The sequence below is a fragment of the Spermophilus citellus genome, assembly GCF_964194105.1.
Source record: "Spermophilus citellus genome assembly, chromosome: 3".
Taxonomy (NCBI): Eukaryota; Metazoa; Chordata; class Mammalia; order Rodentia; family Sciuridae; genus Spermophilus; species Spermophilus citellus.
Genome location: NC_138184.1, coordinates 52396241 through 52415047, shown reverse-complemented (window position 1 = coordinate 52415047; position 18807 = coordinate 52396241). Strand labels below are relative to the sequence as shown.

At 36.5% G+C, this 18807-nt stretch overlaps 1 protein-coding gene across 2 annotated transcripts in view; it reads left to right on the top strand.

The window, feature by feature from the left end:
• The window catches only part of CFAP20DC (CFAP20 domain containing), a 223903-nt gene that overhangs the window by 5554 nt on the left and 199542 nt on the right, over positions 1-18807 (top strand). For both annotated transcript variants that reach the window (XM_081288238.1, XM_081288237.1), the window contains exons 3-4: positions 658-751; positions 8693-8765. In XM_081288238.1, coding sequence (XP_081144364.1) covers positions 658-751; positions 8693-8765 — 167 coding nt within the window. The remainder of the gene's footprint in view (positions 1-657; positions 752-8692; positions 8766-18807) is intronic.

The following is an 18807-nucleotide window of genomic DNA, read 5'->3' as shown; positions in this document are numbered from 1 at the left end:
GCTCCCAGATAATAATGCTATTTCCCATCAGCACTTTGACTGATGGAAATTGGACTCTTACATATTACAGGTTTTTCATTTTCAGGTTTTTTTTTTATTCCCTGATTCTCCTACCTTAGCTTTTCAGTTAGCCTTAATTATAACATTTTAAATCATATTGATTTTAATTAAAAGATATACAGAATTTCATTGTTACACAGGTGTAAAATAATGCAATGATTAATTCTATTTGAGCCATGGCCTGAAACCAAAGAACTTCTAGGCTGGATATAGCATAAGTTAAATGGTTTCTTGTACCACGACAAAGAGTGATCTTCAGCCCTGTGCAATTAGACAGAAATACATAGACAGAAGGGGAAGAAGGGCAATTAAATTCTGGAAACTCTAAATCAGTGACCTGGGGACTCCCTGAAGTTAGAGAACTTCTTATCATTTGGAGGAAAGATGTCTTGATATAATAGGGGATTTGCCAAGTGGCTTATGTGGCTTTTATATTCTGGTTCCCAGCAAGTCTCAGATGAGAGTATCAAGGCCTGAGCCTGCTTTTAAGTCATTTGAATATGGGATTCTTTTCCCCCTGTGAATTTGCACTCTTCAGTTTTATAGAAGCTGAATAAAATCCACTTCAATTACCACTGTTTTCATTTTGTTCTATAGGAGTTTGATAAAGAAGTTAAAAGTTTTGTGTTTGTCCTGGAAGGCAGCAGTCAAACAAATAAAATTCAGTTACCAAAGGAGAATAAGCAAATCCGTAAGTATAATTTTTAATATTGAAACTTCACATTTGATAAGGTTATGCTTTTATATCTCATAAACAGGCATATTAGTATGACTTCTACTGGCATCTCTTGATGGGAAGTGATGTGATTTTGTGATTTTTTTTTTTTTAATGTAGAAAGTATCTACACCAGGTGCTGTACTGGGGTTTTCTAAAAATGTATTCTGCCTCATTAACTACTGGAAATCTACAAGTGAGACTTAGAAGATGATTTAGGAGCCATTAATTATTATAATAATTGCATTTATCGAGCACTAACACTGCATTAGGAACTGAGAATTTTATATTTATTAACTTTTAATCCTCATAATAGCTCTTTTACTGATGAACAAACTGAGGTTGGCTCCCCCATCAAGAACTCAGGTAGTTAAGTTTTGAAATAAACCCTAACATACAGGAAATTAATTTGAAGGAAAAAAATCTATCAAAAATACTATATGAGATATTATTTAGTGACATCATGATTCATATGCCTTTAGGAATATTAATAGCTAATAAGTATGGCTATGAATTTATAATTTAACAAAAGCCAAAGAGTTGATTTCAATTCTTATTAACTTTGGAAATTAGAATCAGCATTTTAAAGCAGAAAGAACCCCGAGAAAACACATAAACCCAGTTATCAGCAGAGATGAGGTTCAAATTCAAGGCTTTACCACAAGAATTTGAGTAAACTGACGTGATTTAAGAAATATAATTTATCAAAACAATTAATCAGATCTTCCACCAGCTCTGTCCTATGTTTAAGTGTTTAGCAAATATAAGCAGACAATTCTGTTTCTTTCATTCATCATTTACTTAGTCCTTCCTTCATTAAGAACCTTTATTGAATACCTACTATACATCAGGCACTATGAAAAGAACTGTTTTCTTCTGGTTTCCTAATTTTAATTCAACTTTCTGAACTTACAGGAGCTCTGTGCTTTATGTACTATTTCCAGCATCTACATACATGTTTTAGATTTCTCAGACATGAACCAAGCCATAAGCAGCATAGATAGAAGCTGATGTATATTAAAGTGGTTTGCCAATGTTTTAACTGACAAAAGAAATAGAACTTAAAGAGAAGAGTTACTCATTGTTTTAAAAGACTTGTTAATTTACCTCCATTTATAAACCAGGGGATCTTCCTAGTGCCTCTCTGCACACGCATGCGTGTGTGTGTGTGTGTGTGTGTGTGTGTGTGTGTGTGTGTGAGTGTGTGTGTGTTTAGTGACAGATTTCTTTTTTTTTAATTTCCGCATAAATGAGGTAAACTAAGATGAGCCAGGGAAACATGTCTAAAACTATATTTTATTCTTACTAGAGACACAGTCCATCTGTTCCAGGATACTGACTTTGTGAGACAGATTACATTTGATTTGTAGGAACATGATTTTATTTTAAGTGTGAGTTCTTTTTTTTTTTTTTTTTCTGGCTGGACTTATAAAGCCCACCTGGACTTCCATTTAATGCCCTTAGCATCTACGCACATGGTCATGTTATTGATAAAATCAATCACTTCTGTTAACTTTCTCATTTGGCTCTGAGAAAGATTCCTTCTCTATCCAAAGCTAAGTGATTAAACATAAGCTCCTCTTTCCTAGTCTTATCTAAGCTTTCTTTTTTCTTTTTTTTTTTTTTTTGGTCAGAAAAAAATTAATGTGTTATAATTACCTCTTTAAAAGGAAAGATGATGACTTTTAATTGGAAGAAACAGGAAAGATCTTTTAGTGCATTTCTTGTACAATGCCCTGTAATTAAAGACTAACCTGTTTTTTATGTAGCACATGCAGCACATATACAGTTTATATAGTGCCCTGCACTCGTGCCTCTAAGATCAGTTGTTGGGAATTATTCATAACAGAAATTTATAGAGTTATTTTTACTTGCATAATATGACCTTCTGTATAGGGTTGATATGGTTAACTTTAAATTAAATGACGTGTTTGGAGTAGAGAAGTGGCTTTCAATTAACATTTCTAAATTAAGTTCAATTACCATCACATATTACTATTTGAAGAGTAAACACACACTTTATTTATGCAAACTTGACATTAGGTCTTTCATGTATGTTTCTGATTATATTAGGTACTTAGGAAGAAAGTTTAATAATGAAATTATGCATGTTTAACTTCATAAATAACAATTTCTGAATCAACTTATATTTGAGGATTTCTAAATACATCCAAGTTTTTTCACTCAGCACCTACCAGATAAAGGAACACATGCTACCCATTATCACATGGGTATATTTCTCTAGGACAAGGACCTTTAATCATCCTCCTTGTATCCCTAACTTAGTGTCTGGCACACAGGTTATGTTCAAGAAGTTAGTTAAGTTTGCCACACTAAGAAATCATGAAATTTGTGGGGCTGAGGTTATGGCTCAGTGGTAGAGCACTTGCCTAGCATGTGTGAGGCCCTGGGTTTGATTCTCAGTAACACATATAAATAAATGAATAAAATAAAGATCCATCAACATCTAAAAAAAAAGAAATTATGAAATTTGGATTATAATTCCTAATGGTAACTCTCTTACCTTGATAACGAGACTTGGGTGACTCATTCACCAGTTAAATAAATTGCTGCTTTTCAGTATGGAACACATTATACAGAGTTGTCCTGTGAGAAGCATCTCTGTCACACGTGCTCATCTCTCATTTGGGAGGTCTTCAGGACCTCCCTTTCAAGGCTCATGTTTTGAGCTACTGTATTCTCTGCCTCCGGCATCTGAATCAAATAGTGGGTCCCTGGAGATCAGAGTCACTGAAGTCTTGTATTCCTCTGCGGGGTTTATACTCTGGATGACGAGGTCACCTTCACGAGGTCCTCTGAGACCTCTTGATACCTCTCCTTTGGTATCTGGTAAACTTCCTCTGCTTAAAAACTCTTAAATGGTTCTGATCTCACCATTCTATGGATAGTGCGCTTGTGGAAGTCACTGGTGACTTCTGTATTCCTGAACCCCATGACCAGCTCTGAGCTGTCATCTTCCCTCACTTATCATTGGCGAACACTGGCAGCTCCTTGATACACTCTCCTCACTGATCTTCCAGGATTCCCGCCTCCGAGTTGGCCTCCTGCTTCACTGACCTTTCTTAGTCTCTTTTTGAGACTTCTTCTTCCCAACCAAACTTAATGTCAAAGTGCAACTCAGCGAGACCCTGTCTCTAAATAAAATACAAAATAGGGCTGGAGATGTGGCTCAGTGGTTGAGTGCCCCTGAGTTCAATCCCTGGAACACCCCTCCCCCCCAAAAGCCCCACATATCTATATGACTATGAGGTGTCTGGTACCCTCTTTTATTTGTTCCAATTAGTTATAGGTGACAGAATGAATTTTAACACATCATACATAAATGGAGGATAACTTGTTTTTCTTCTGGTTGTACATGATGTAGAGTTACACAGGTCATGTAGTCATATATGCACATAAAGTAATAATGCCCAATTCATTCTTTTATCCTACCTACCCCCATTCCCCCTCCCCTCCCTTCATTTCCCTCTGTCTAATCCAAAGTAACTCTATTCTTCCCTAGCCCCCCGCCCTTATTGTGAATTAGCATCTGCATATCAGAGAAAACATTTGACCTTTGGTTCTTTGGGATCAGCTTGAATATTTCACTTAGCCTGATACTCTCTAGCTCCATCCGTCTACTGCCAAATAAATAAAATATTATTATATTATCTGTAATAATATAATAATATATAATAATATTATCATAATATTATTCTTCTTTAAGGCTGAGTAGTATTCCATGTGTATATATTCTGGTATCCTCTTAACCCTCTGATCTTTCTCCTTCCTTTGTTCATTCTAATCCAATGGTAGAGAACTCATTGCTGTATCGAGACAGCCTGGTGCCTTAGCACCTGTGCACAGCTATATCCTTGACCTGCAGCATCTCTCCCTGAAGAGCCACATGGCTCACCTTCTCCCCTTCTTCAAGGAAAAGTACCCTTTTCCTTGTGGCCCACCTGGCCTGTACTTAAGTTGCAACCTGTACTTTCTTTTTTTTTTTTTATTGGTTGTTCAAAACATTACAAAGCTCTTGACATATCATATTTCATACATTAGATTCAAGTGGGTTATGAACCCCCAATTTTACCCCAAATGCAGATTGCAGAATCATGTCAGTTACACATCCACAATTTTACATAATGCCCTATTAGTAATTGTTGTATTCTGCTACCTTTCCTATCCTCTACTATCCCCCCTCCCCTCCCCTCCCATCTTCTCTCTCTACCCCATCTACTGTAATTCATTTCTCTCCTTGTTTTTTTTCCCATTCCCCTCACAACCTCTTATATGTAATTTTGTATAGCAATGAGGGTCTCCTTCCATTTCCATGCAATTTCCCTTTTCTCTCCCTTTCCCTCCCACCTCATGTCTCTGTTTAATGTTAATCTTTTCCTCCTGTTCTTCCTTCCTACTCTGTTCTTAGTGTACTTTCTATCCCTTCCCCACTCTGGATCTTTTACCCAGCTTTACCCACCCCCTGCCCCACTTAAATCACCATCTAACATGCTGAATAATTGTTACATTGATTTGTTGCTTTTCCTCAACATCACTGGAAAGGAACTGGCAGAGAGGATTTGGTTCATTTTGTTCCCTAAGAACAGTGCCTGCAACATGGGAGACACTCAAGTAAATCTTTATGGAATGAATGAATGTCTGAGCAGCTTCCCTTTGATTTTAGGATGACCCAAATCTTTCACGTGGCCTTCAGGGCTCCCCATGATTGGATTCTGGTATAACTACTGCTGCTTTTCCTCCTTTGTGTCTCCTGCCAGCCCATTAAACCTTTTTAAGTTAATTTCATCTACTGTCCTTTCCCCCCACAGGACATGGTATTCTCTCCGCCTGCTATTTGTCCCTCCACTCCTTGCCCAGTCAATTCCTGATTATTCCTCCCGGCTCAGTTCCAGTGTTATTTCTTTAAGAAAACTGTCACTCATTATCCTCTTCCCCTGCAAGGACCCAGGTTTATATACTGTCATAGAACCTTGACTTCCTATTTCATGGAATCAGAGTATTAGTTCAAGAGGGCAGAGACCATGTCTCTTATTTGCAACAAAAACTTCAACAATAAGTCTTATACATAGTAGGTGTTCCACAGATCTTTGATGAATGATAGGGCTAATTTAATTCATAAAAATGATCCTGTGAGGTGTGAATCTAAATTAGTAGCCATAAAATTACTAATTTAGTAGTGAATCTAAATTAGTAGTTTTATGGATAGAAAATAAGAGGGTCTAGACATGTTTACCAATTTGCCCAAGGGATGTGGAATAGTCATAATGATGGTATAACCGATTCTTTTTATTTATTGAGATGGGAGAGGTATATCTCAGTGTGTTTTTTTGTGTGAGGAACCATGGAATAACTTGAGTCCTAATTTTTCAAGGCACTTGTAAAGAATGTACTGTGGTCTCATCCCAACTCTTTGGATACAATGTAACTCTTGTAAAATGTATGTGAGATGTATATTCTGTCATTTGCTTTATTGAAATGACTGGTAAGCTAATGTTTAAAACTCTAATGGTGTTTTACTAATTGTATTTTAAATATTCAAAAGATGAAACAGGGCTAATTTCTTAAAAACAGGCAGGTTGGGCACAATGGTGCATGCCTATAATTCCAGCAACTTGGAAGGCTGAGGCAACCAACCTCGGCACTTTAGGGAGGCCCTAAGCAACTTAGTGAAACCTGTCTCAAATAAATGAATGAATGAATGAATGAATAAATAAATAAATAAAATGAATAAAAAGGGCCAGAGATGAAGCAGTTTGTCTCATGCAGACAACAGATTGTAAAACTGCAGAAATCTGCATATTTCAGGAAAGACTAAATTTTTATGTATCTTAGTACTTGATGGACATTTTTTTGATTAACAGTAGTTCCACATTCAGTCTTACTTAGAATGATCCTAATACAATGTAGGTATGAAGAGTCAGTTTAAATTTACTAGGCCCCTGGAAAAAATATTACTATGGAGTTTATACAGCATTGACACACAGGATCTGCCTGCCAAATGTTATTAAAGTATTTTTTCTTTGTCAGATCATCACTATATGGTATCATCCTACTTCTTTTAATCTTAGAAGTTAACCTTTTACAAAGCTGTCTTTTTTGAGGGTTCAGAACTTTTCTTTTCTAAAAATGCTCATACAAAAATGTATAGCTGTCTGTGTTTAAAGGGAACAGGGCTGATTCAGGGAGATCTGTGGCATAAATTAGGGACCTTTATAAAAGACTGATTTCATGTACCCTGGTGCTCTCTCGTAGGGCCAATCAGTGTTAGACTCAAGAGACTTGACCATGGCTTATTTAAAATTTGACCTCAGTTGATATCTCACTTTGCTTCTGTAGATCAGAATTCTCTCTGCCTCACTGGCTCTCCCCATGAATATGGTAGAGTCAGATTCCTAGAGAATTTTCTAGGGTAAAACCCTCTTATCTCCTATCTCTTATTATATTGCTTACCCTACTCTTGGATCTTTGGACTAATTTATAAACTTAGTACTTTTAAATAAAAGTTATCCCTGTCTGATGAAAATCTTATTAAGCATATTTGATTTAATATGTATATTGTTTAGAAACTAAGTCTGGGATTAAATATAGGAAATGATTAAGGTGTTTAGAAATGTTATAGGACAGTTTACCATAGGAATTACAAACCAGGAAGTCTTATATAGACTACCAAAATGTACTGTTACTTTAAAATACTTTAAAGCCTACTGAGTCAGTATAAATAGAAAGTAGCATTTGTTTTAGACCAGTTACCTTCCGGAAATCTTTTCTCCACCTACTATTTATAGGAAATGTTCACAGATTCAAGATGTCTCTATTTCCTATACATCTAGGGAGAAAGTTCCTAAATTGCATGTTTTAGGAGGTATGATCCTAAATATCTGTGAAGAGTATCCTAATTGAGAGATCAGACGGGTATGTTAGCCCAGTAGCTCAGGAGGCTGAGGCAGGAGGATCTCCAGTTCAAAGCCAGCCTCAGCAAAAGCAAGGGGTTAAGCAACTCAGTGAGATCCTTTCTCTAAATAAAAATACAAAATAGGGCTGGGGATGTGGCTCAGTGGATGAGTGCCCCTAAGTTCAATCTCCAGTAACACCCCCCCCAAAAAAAATACCCAGACTAATTGAGAGATCAAGCAAAAATGAATCTGTAGAGATAATATAAAAATCAACTGATCTTTTTTAAGCACTTGTAGATTTCAGCTATCAAAAATGCTATAGGGATTGGTTTTTCTCCATATATTTTTAATCCAAATGAAACTAGTGATAGAAAATAAAAATTAACAGTTCTTACTTTGTGCCCATTAATTAAAAGTATATTAAATTAAAAGGTATTATAAATGAAAATATGTTCCTCCATCCATCTCAGTATGGACACATTTAAAACCATATGATCTAGATATGGCTCATCAAGCTTTCAATTGTAGTTGTCAAAATTAGAATTGCTTTTCTTGATCTATTGTTTTTTATTGAGTTGTTTAGTACTGTTAAAACTGTCAGTGAATAAAAATGATTGCCACATGCTTTTATGGCCACCTTGATGGGACTCTACAGTTCGATTTTATGTGTGCCTGGTGAGCACAGTTCTATGTGTATTCTCTTGCAGCCTAATAAAAATAGTAAATAAAACATTATTATTTTTTAAATTTTCATAAAAATTTCACCCAGGCCACAGATGGAGCTTTTAAAAGGCAACATTTGTTGTTAGAATTGGATTTGATTTTCATCAACTTTCCCACTTCCTAATGGGGTTATAATTCATTTATAGTGCTACTATAGGTCTGTATATTCCTGAAATGCTTTAAAAGCTTCAACTTGTTGATGGCATGTGATTGTGTTTGTTTATGTGCACATATAAGTGGCTGGAACATTTGAATGTATATTTTCTCCCTCTCGTTCTAGTTGGACTGATCCAGAGGTTTCTTGTACTTCAGATTTACATACCCCTGGGACAAGACTTCTCCACTGAATTGCTGTAAGATATACAGAACTTCTTTGAATGTTTTATGTGTATTAGACATTTGATCAATTGAAGCAGTACCAATAGTCATTAATTGCAAGTGGCAGTTTTTGCATTAAATAGCTGTGACTTATCAAGTCGACATGAAGGAATTAAATTAATTTAATCGTATTTCTTAGATATCACTATACTCTGGCACTTCTGGAGGGAAAGTCAATTTCATCTGTTTAAGAGGTTATTCAAAGGATTATGATGTTGACAACAAATGACCTATAACCTGGAAAAATACATCCAAAAATTTAAGATACAGGTTCAAGTGAACGTTGATATTATATTTTTGTACTGTTAGCTATTCACAATTATGGTTTTTTTAAAAAAACTGATTAAAAGAGCTCATTTTTAATAGTATTTACTATAGTTTGATATATATGGGTCATTCCAGTGTATGCATAGACAGTTTGGAATTTGTTTTGAATCTCTTTGCTAGATTATCTGGTAAAAGTGCAAATATACAACTTTTACTGGTTAAACTATCAAATGTAGGAGATGATACTTTGAATGAAAATAGCATGCTATGTGTAAATGCACATAGAATTGAACTGAGTATTGTTTAAAATTTCATTACTAAACTTATATACTATATTTATTTTTAAAGACAGATGTGTTTTGTTTTTTTGATACCTTTATTTTGTTTATTTATTTTTATGTGGTGCTAAGGATTGAACCCAGGGCCTCACATGTGTGAGGCAAGTACTCTACTGCTGAGCCACAACCCCAGCCCCAAGTCTGTAAAGTTTAAAATGCAATGGTTTATTTAAAGTATACTATTTTCTAATTATCCTTTATAATTAATAGCTATCCAAGGTTTAAGCTTAGACATTTATTTCCTCTACTGGAATAAATAACTTTTCTTATTGCTTTTATTGGTGCATACTTAAAAGGGAAGGAAGCTTTCTTAATGAGAATATCATAAATTTGAGGTTATTCATTTCTCTGTTAGACTACAAACTTAGGACACTAATGATTTGTTGGTATGTTATTAAAGTATGAATTTTAGTTAATAAGATGCAGTCTTGTTTTCTTGGATGATAAAAGATGGAACAATTTATACCTTTGTTTTATTCAACCTTGAACCTCTTTAAAACTTCTGAGATCTTCCTTTATCATCTGCCATGATCACCAAGGTTCTTTAAAATAGTTCTTACACTGAGAAGACCAAAGCGTTATTTGATGCTCTTATGTTCCACTTTCTGATTCTGCAGAAAACGCACTTTTGAGACTCCAAAGACATTCTAAAGGTAGAGAGAGTACCACATAAAGCTTTATTTTCAGTGCAGGGGAAAGTGGTTTCTGAAATGGAAGAAGGCAAATTATATTTTAAGCTTTTAAAGTGCCTTACATAGAAATTCAGTTTAGCTCCCTTTATTCTCCTGATCTCTTCCCCTACTGCACTTTGAGCTTCTTTAGAAGCAATGGTGGAGGTGTTGATGGTGGGCACTTTGATCAAAGCTGCAGAAGTTACTTGGCTCAACCTTGAAACTGAATGTTTTGACAGTGAGATCTCTTCTTCTACATAAAATTAAGCCAAATTTGTGCCACCACAAACATGAGCTTATCACCTTTGCCTAGGCAATATACTGTTGTAACCACTTTAATAACAATGAAAGCTCTAATTATTGAGATGTCAACAAGTATATTAGTTTAACAATGCTAGCAAGAAAGCAGCTGATCTCTAAGTGAGACTGACTCCCTCTTTGCTACCCTGTCTAGTGCTCTGGCTCTGTTGAAGGATGAGAAAACATTTTCAGAGGTGTTGGGGTTAATGATTAGGTTTTGAATTCAGTTCACTGTAATCACTGATTCTCACCCAAGTTCTTAAGTCCACGTGGACAAACTACTGGATTTCCCAAATGGTTTTAGTTTTATCGTTTTAGCAAAATCAATGTCATGTGGACAAAAGGTTGAAATGATTAAATAACATGGAGAAGACGTTGTCCAGAGCTCATGAATTTATCAGATGAAAAGAAAATATATTAACTCTGTATTAATTTGTTGCTGATAAATAATCAAAATATTCTGCTGTTTTAGGAAGTAATGACAGATGCTAAGTTCTCACCAGAAGGAAACTAGAATGACATCTAGAGATTCTCTTTCTAACCACATCTTTTTCCCCCTTAAATAAAAGGGCTTTCTTTCAGCATCCTTAGTGTTCTACTGTGTTTCTAGCAGCATAGCTCTAGGCTATTTTAAATAATACATTTTTTTTCTAACAAGCTTGGAAAGTCATAGTAGAAAGATACCTGGCTTCTAAAATTTTCCATTGTCAGAATGGAAGAGGCATTTTGTTTTACAAAGGTACTTTTTATATACATCAAGAGGTTTTCAGAAGTGGCATTTTGCTAGCTGGTTTATGAATTTCATAATCATTTCCTCCACCTCTTCCTGGGTCTCCCATGCCCCTGGGATGGTTATACTGCTGACGAGGAGGTTATGCACATGGGTTAGTGGCTGCCTTAGAACCAGCAACAGCTCTGCTTAGAATTAATCATTCATTCAATGAACAAATTATGCAATTCCTATGTTGTCAGGACTGTGGTGGGCGTGGGGGATTTGGTGTACACGGAATCTGTACATATCTCCCCACCTGCACTGCTACCCTTGTGGTCAAACTACCATTACAGATCCCCAGATGGACTGTTCGAGATTTCTCTCCACTGAACATCCCAGTGTCCTCTCCTGTCTTCTTGTAGTTTGGTGTCCACACTATAGCTAGGACGATCTTTCTAAAAAACGACTGGCATTCCCACTGACTGTGAATAAACTCCCAAATCCTTACTAGTCCTATATGCTCTGATCTCTCCTCTCTCTGGTCTCTCCCCTCTCCTCCTCACCCCATTGCTCGGCTCTGAGTTCAACTTGTCAGTGACACTGAGTCTTCCCAGTGCTCTCTCCCAACACAGAGCTCTTTCCCTTCCTTACATACCTGGTGAGGAGGTCTCTTCTTAGAGTCCTGTTCATAAGTGGTTTCTGTCCCTATCTCTTTGCCTAGCTAACTTCTACTTTGAAGTGTCTTTCAGGGTAGACTTTGAGTTCCCTGAGGACAAAGTCACTGTTATTTCCACTCGGTCTGATATTCCAGCAGCTAACACAATGCCTAGCACTTAATTGCCTCTGAAATATGGATGAGCCGGTGAGAGGACAGTGGATGGATGGATGAATGGCAAGCCCTAATCTCTGTTCTAATACAGTCTACTCTAAGGATGAAAGATCATTCTACATTTTGATAAATGTTATGATGACATAAGATCAAGATCTGTGGGGAAAATGCAAAGTATTAAGTAGAAGAAAGAGTGTGGACGGACCTGTAGTCAAATTCTGCTCAGCCTCTGTAGCCTTGTGAGCAGAGGACTTAACTTGCCTCACCAGTGGAGGAGAGTAATAATAATACCTTACAGGTGTGCATATGCATTAAATGAAAAATTAACATAAAGTAATAACCAATGCATTGTATACTTATAATGTGTTTAATAATTAGATTATTATTATTATTATGACCACTTTAAACTCAATTAACATGCAGAATAAGCCTGCATGATGTTCATAACTATTACTTCTATTTTACCATCCAAGAAGCTGAAGTCCAGAAAGGTTAAGAAATCTGCCAGAGCTATAGAGCTACTAACTCTTAGAAACAGGATTCAAATATGTAGTCGAAGCCTATGTAGCCATACCATGTTTCCTTACTTATAGATACCATTACTTTTTTTTTTCTTTTTTGGTACTGGGGACTAAATCCAGGGGCACTTAATCACTGAGCCATATCCCCAGCCCTTTTTTATATTTTATTTTGAGACAGAGACTCACTGAGTTGCTTAGGTGCCGCAGTCTGGCTGGGCACAATTCAGGAGCCACTTGTCAAAAGAAATGAACTTTATCTTTAGAACACACACACCAAACCACACAGCTCCTCAGGAAAAACCTTCAGAGCCCGACTGCCACCACCGGCTTACCACAAGCCTCTCCACCTCCCCCACTCCTCCTGCTCTTGAGGCTGATTGGCTGGGTTGTGTGGGCAGAGCCAAAAAAAGTCCCCCAATGAGCAGCTCCTGGTGGGGAAACAGCCCAATGAGCATCACCACAGAGGAGCCAATCAATTGGCAGCTAGAAGTTTGCTGGGGCTGCTGTGAGCCAATCATCAGCTGGCAGCTGAAAGTTTGCTGGGGCCCCTTCGGCTGTGGCTCTCAACACTTAGGGTCTCAGTAAGTTGCTGAGCCTGGCTTTGAACTAGTGTTCCTCCTGTCTCAGCCTCCCACGCCACTGAGATTACAGGCATACACCACCATGCCTGGCCCCAATATCGTTACTTCTCTCTCTCTCTCTCTCTCATATATATATATATATATATATATATATATATATATATATATATAATCAAACACATATACATGGGTAGTAGAACTACAGTAAATATTTCATTTGAATCTTGGTACAAGATGAGAGTACTAAGCCTTTTACATCTTCTTCAGGGGCTTCATAATACATTTGTATCCTTAGAATTCCAGGAGGGAAAGGTCTTTCATGCCAAAGTGTTTCTGCATTTGCCCTTTAGAGAGAGAAATGCCTGAGTGTTAAATGAAGAATTTACCAAATTGGTTTTTTTGTTTGTTTGGCTTTAGTACTTTGAGTCTTTAATGGGATAATATTCATATTAGACTTTTAAAATCAAAACTAAATAACAGCTTCTCCTTTTCTTTATTGAATCTTTATTCTAGTCCATAGGTAGGCCTCTTTTTTCTTTAACATCTAAAAATTATATTATTCAAAATCTTGTACCTGTGGCTGAAATGACTTTAGAACATCATGAGCCTGACCATCAGTTATGCAAATACATTACATTTTTCATGTGGAGCAAGAAGTGTTCACTGTACTAATGCAGATATATTTAGCAGTCATTTTGAATTTCTTTTAGTGTTGAGGTATCAAATGTCAAGACTCCCCTGCTTTTTTACAGAAGTCATTTTAAATTGCTTATTTTGTAGTATTAGTTGCAGTTTTCCCTTCCAGAGTGTTTAAGTATAACTGTGTCTGACTTGAAGGCAAATGATTGACTATAAAACATGTTCTTAAAAATCCTTTCATTTTTGTGGTGTCTTCCAAATTGGATCATCAAGACAGTGGGAGTCCAGCGGGGCGCTGGGTGGGCTCGTGAGGTGTTTCAGAGCCTGGGGTCAGACAGCTGATACCCAGGAGGAACACCCTGAACCTGGCCTTTTGGAAAAGAACCAACTGCATCTTGAAATAGAAATCCATTTTGCTATATTTGATGCTGCCAATCACACTTACGTGATTTTGGAATATTACATTCTTTGACAGGAATTGTATTCATTTTTACTGAAGACTGTTGAGCTGCATTAGTTCCTTTCTCTCTCCTGATTTTGTCATTATCTCGATGAATTCTGAGAGATGTTTTGTACTGTTATGCCTCTAGTGAATTGACATTATGTTTCCCATTTTCATTCAGCTCAGCCAGGGCTTTTTCAATATATGGGCAGAAAACACTATGAAAGCCCATGTGGCGGATGGGATGCGCTGCTTGGAGTTTGGGATGCTTAGCCCGTGGGTCTAGAGAATATTATTGCTAGACTGCTTCACCTGCTGTTCGGAGCACTGCTGGTATTTGGTATCTGATAAAGGAAGGAAGCAAATATTCAATTCTTTTTAAACCCTTTTAGATCTCTAAAAGTATAACTAGTCCTTATAAAATTTAACAGAATCCTTTGTGATCTCTGCATGACCACAGTCTGAATTTGAAATTTTATCTGAATGGAATTTAATGATTTCAACCTGAAATTCAATCCAGATTTTATGATGCTTCTTCCAGAATTTTTCTTTTTCCTTTGTCCTACCCAGACTGGTTAGATGGCTTTGGACTGGACACTTTATCTCAGTTCCTGCTCAATAAATGGTAATGTGAACTCTTTTATTAATTCTTAGAATTAATTGAAGACAGTGGTGGTTTTCTAACACATGGAGATCTCAAAACTTCCTTTTCCATCACTGTATTAGAGAAAACCAGAACACTCCACCGAAGTTTTAGCCTTAAGCTAATTTAATGAAAGCCACTCTTACATCACTTTTTGTGTGTTACTAGTAAGCTGGACAAAGAAGTCAGAAAAAAACTTTCATAGCAGTTTCAATGTCTTCTGCCCTATTGAATTTGTTCCTGTCTTTCCTTCTTCGGTGGTGTCCGAGACAGCAGGCTCCTAGAAATTTTAAACCAAGTGAGTTGAATGTGGCCTCGCCGGGCAGACCTATTCTTTCATATGCCATCTGTCTTCTTCAGCCTCTTTAAAGCCACCAGAGTTGAAAGAATACCTAAATTCGATATCTTTAGGTCACAATGACACTGGCATGGGCTTTTAAGATTGTGTCCAATTTAACCAAGCACAGCTCTTTCTGAGAAAATTTTGCTTTCCTATCTTTTTGGTCATTTTGATTCCTTCCTTTGAAGAAAATGATTGCTATCTAGCTCTTAAGTTATTTGTGAAAGAGATGTTATCCAAACCAAAGTGTTATTATATTATTCAATAAAGTCTTTTTTCTCCAGTAGAATCTTTTACCTCTCCAAACTATGTGTTTAAAACCCGGTAAAAATGGCCAGTGGTAGATCTTGTTAAGCCAGAAGCATTGTACACCAAAGTAGAAATGACATTGCAAATTTCATTAACATTTTGAATGCATCCCATGGCTAATTCTATCTTCTATTTTTTCTTTTTAAAATCATCAGTATTTAAATCTCATTATTTTAATTATATCCAATTAAATGTACTTGCATAATCAGTATATTTTGCTACATGCATTAGGTAAAGAGAGCACTTTAAAATGCTTTGCATGCTGACTTTCTTAATATATTAAATTTGCATGCCTTAAAATAGGTTTTATGTAGAAGTTTTAGATAACATATGTGGCAGGTATATAAATTAGGTGCCATATACTTTATCAGTTAAACACCTTTGTGAGAAATCTCCCTATATCTTAGTTTTTAGTTCACTTTACTTTTCTAAATTAGTTTTACAGTACTCTAGTTAATCTCAATGCATGCTCCAAGGTCAAATAAAATACCAGCAAAAGAAAAATTATACATATACAAATATTTGGAAGTGTCCTTATTCTGTAAAGTCATAATAAAAGGCCACACATTTGGCTTAAGCACTGTGTAGTTAGTGATTGCAAGATCAGTTGTCAAGGCAGAAATCAGGGTCCTGTGTGCCTGGGAGCAACTGGTTCTTCCAATTATTAATATAGTGATTCTGGGCAGTTTGTGGAGCCTTCTGAATGACATAGCCCATCTGCACAATGAGGGTGATATTAATATCTATTTATTGGTTAGTTAATCTTAATTTATAATTTTTATATGTCTATAGGTAGATGTACTGTGATATTTGATTTTTAGATTGTTCATCTGAACCATTTTAAGACAAGTTAGGGCATGTCTATTTTCCTTATGAAATTTTTATGGTACTTGTCTTTGCAGAGGGATGGAAAAGCAGCTTTTCCTTGGGAGCTTGCTTAACTATTGGCTTATGCAGGTTCTCTATCAGGAAAAAAAAAAAAAAAAACAGCATAAACAAGAAAGAAGAGGTGACTCTGTGGCTTGGACATGGATGCCAGTGATCTTTTTAAACCATGACTATAGGAACTGCTGGCATCAGAGACTATGGTGTTATGGGGATGAGGTGTCCTCCAGAAGCCCCTGTGTTAATGCAGGAATATTTAGAGGTAAAATGATTGTACTGTGAGCTCTGTAACCTAATCAGCGCATCCTAGTTTGAATTGACTGACTGGGTCGTAACTATACGCAGGTGGGGTGCAGCTGCTGGAGATGGGTTTGTGGGGCATGCCCGGGGAGGGTGCACTTTCTTTCTGGAATCTTCCTTTCTCTCTCTGCTTCTTTCTTGGCTACCATGAAGGAGCAGCACACCTCCACCACACCTTTCCACCATGATGTTCTCTGCCTCACCAGAGCAATGGAATGGGCCCACCATGGATTGAACCTCTGAAACCATGAGCCAGAATAAAAGTACTCTCCTTTTAAGTTGTTCTTATCAGATATCTTGGTCTCAGCAATGCAGAGCTAATACACTTGGTTTCAAGCATTGACCAGGTGATCAGACCAAATGTAGAAGCATAAAACAGGTGGATGTGCAATTTCTTAAGGCATAATAAATAGTCATTTGCTATTTTCTATTTTCCCTTTCACCTTCTCTATCAGGGATGATTTAATATGACTCAGCAAATCTCGGATCTTCCAAATGCCCTCTCCTTTCATATGGCAAAGACAGGAGCACATTTCTTTGATTTATGATACAGAGCTCACTATTTTTTTGGTCAGGAAAAATATCTTCTCTTGTTTAATTCTCTGTCCTTCTCACAATATTTTGTTTTCTTGGAGTTAATTATTTTAATTATTCAAAATAAAAATAATTTGAAACATCTACAGAATAGAATGTAATCTGTATATAATTGGATTCATATAGTTTCACTTATAAAATAATTTGGACATTTTGATTAATGGGGGGATTTGATTAATGTGAGGATTCCTTCCTAACCAATAAATAGATATTAATATCATTTATTGGTTAATTAAATATACAGTAATATGTTTATGCTCGTTTGCATAAAGTATATCATGGGACTCATGAGGCATTGATCAGTTGGGGCTAGTAATAAATACAAGAATCTTCCCTCTACCATGGGGAGGGCTAGTATCTCTACAGTTCCTGATTTTTGTAATTTTCCCCCATAAATTGTGGAGTATAAAAATTGGGTATGAAATTATTTTAGAATCTTTATTTGGATTCATAGAAATTAATAGGATGAGATCATGTATCCTAAATACATCATATAGCAGCATTTATATGTATCCGTTATGGCATTTACTGCATAGTGGTCTAATTGTTTATGTGTCTCATAACCAACTATCCATCTCCACCTAGACCATGAGATCTTAAGGGCCTAGGTATTTTGATCCCAATGAGGCTATCATTGAACTTGGCATTTCCAAGCCCTGTTTGTATAAGATGTTGCCTAGATGTTACAATAGATGGCAACAGAGTTAATTGGACTTTAGATTATTTACAGAGACCTAACAACTGGCACATAGTACATCAGTAAATACTAGTTCCTTTCTCTCAGCCATTTATAATTGCATTGTTATAACCCTTTAAGTCATTTTCAGTTTGCTGTGGTATAATTCTTTGGGGAAGAGAGTGACCATGTGAGTGGTTCAAAATTGGTAAGGTGGTAATACTGACATTTAGACTTTCCATTCATAGACATGAAGTTTTGGAGCTAGCTGGAAAGAACGTTTAAAATTATCTAATCCATTTTAATTGGGTCTGCATTACCTCTATTATTTCAAACAGAACAATCCATCCTCCCTTTTTCAGTCTTATGAACATTTTGGGATGAACATGTTTTATTGAATGCCATTTCTCCCTCAGAAGTTTGAAACCCACTAACATGGTTCAACCTCTTTAAAATTGGGTAGTAATACATAGTTAAATAAAGCTAACATTGTAAATTTTTACCACATTCAAATTCTGTGTTTCAAGGTATGCTAGCATCGACTTTTACTTTTTAAATGTTTAGCATTCGAATTTTAAGTTTTAAATTTGAGTCTTAGGCAGCCTTGGTCCATCGGGATTTGCTGTAGCCCCAGCTTCTTTGACAAATGTCCAATGGAGTTGGTGGTCACTGGGCACCTAAGCTTTTTTGGATCTGAACTGAAGCACCTCTCCCTCCATAACTCATTCCACTCCTCCTTTACATAGCCACCTTGGTAGCTGAAAACCTCCCAAGTTCTCATGCCCTTGACTCAAGTTTCTGTCCAAGCTAATTTCATCTCTCTATCTTGTATAACCCTAATCATTTAATAGCAAACTCAAGTGCATATCCTCCAGGAATACGCCACATCTTGCAGTTGTAGTACTCTACTTCCTCAGTGTTCTCTTGGTGGTATACAGGATTACTGCATCTTATTCACCATTGTGATCCC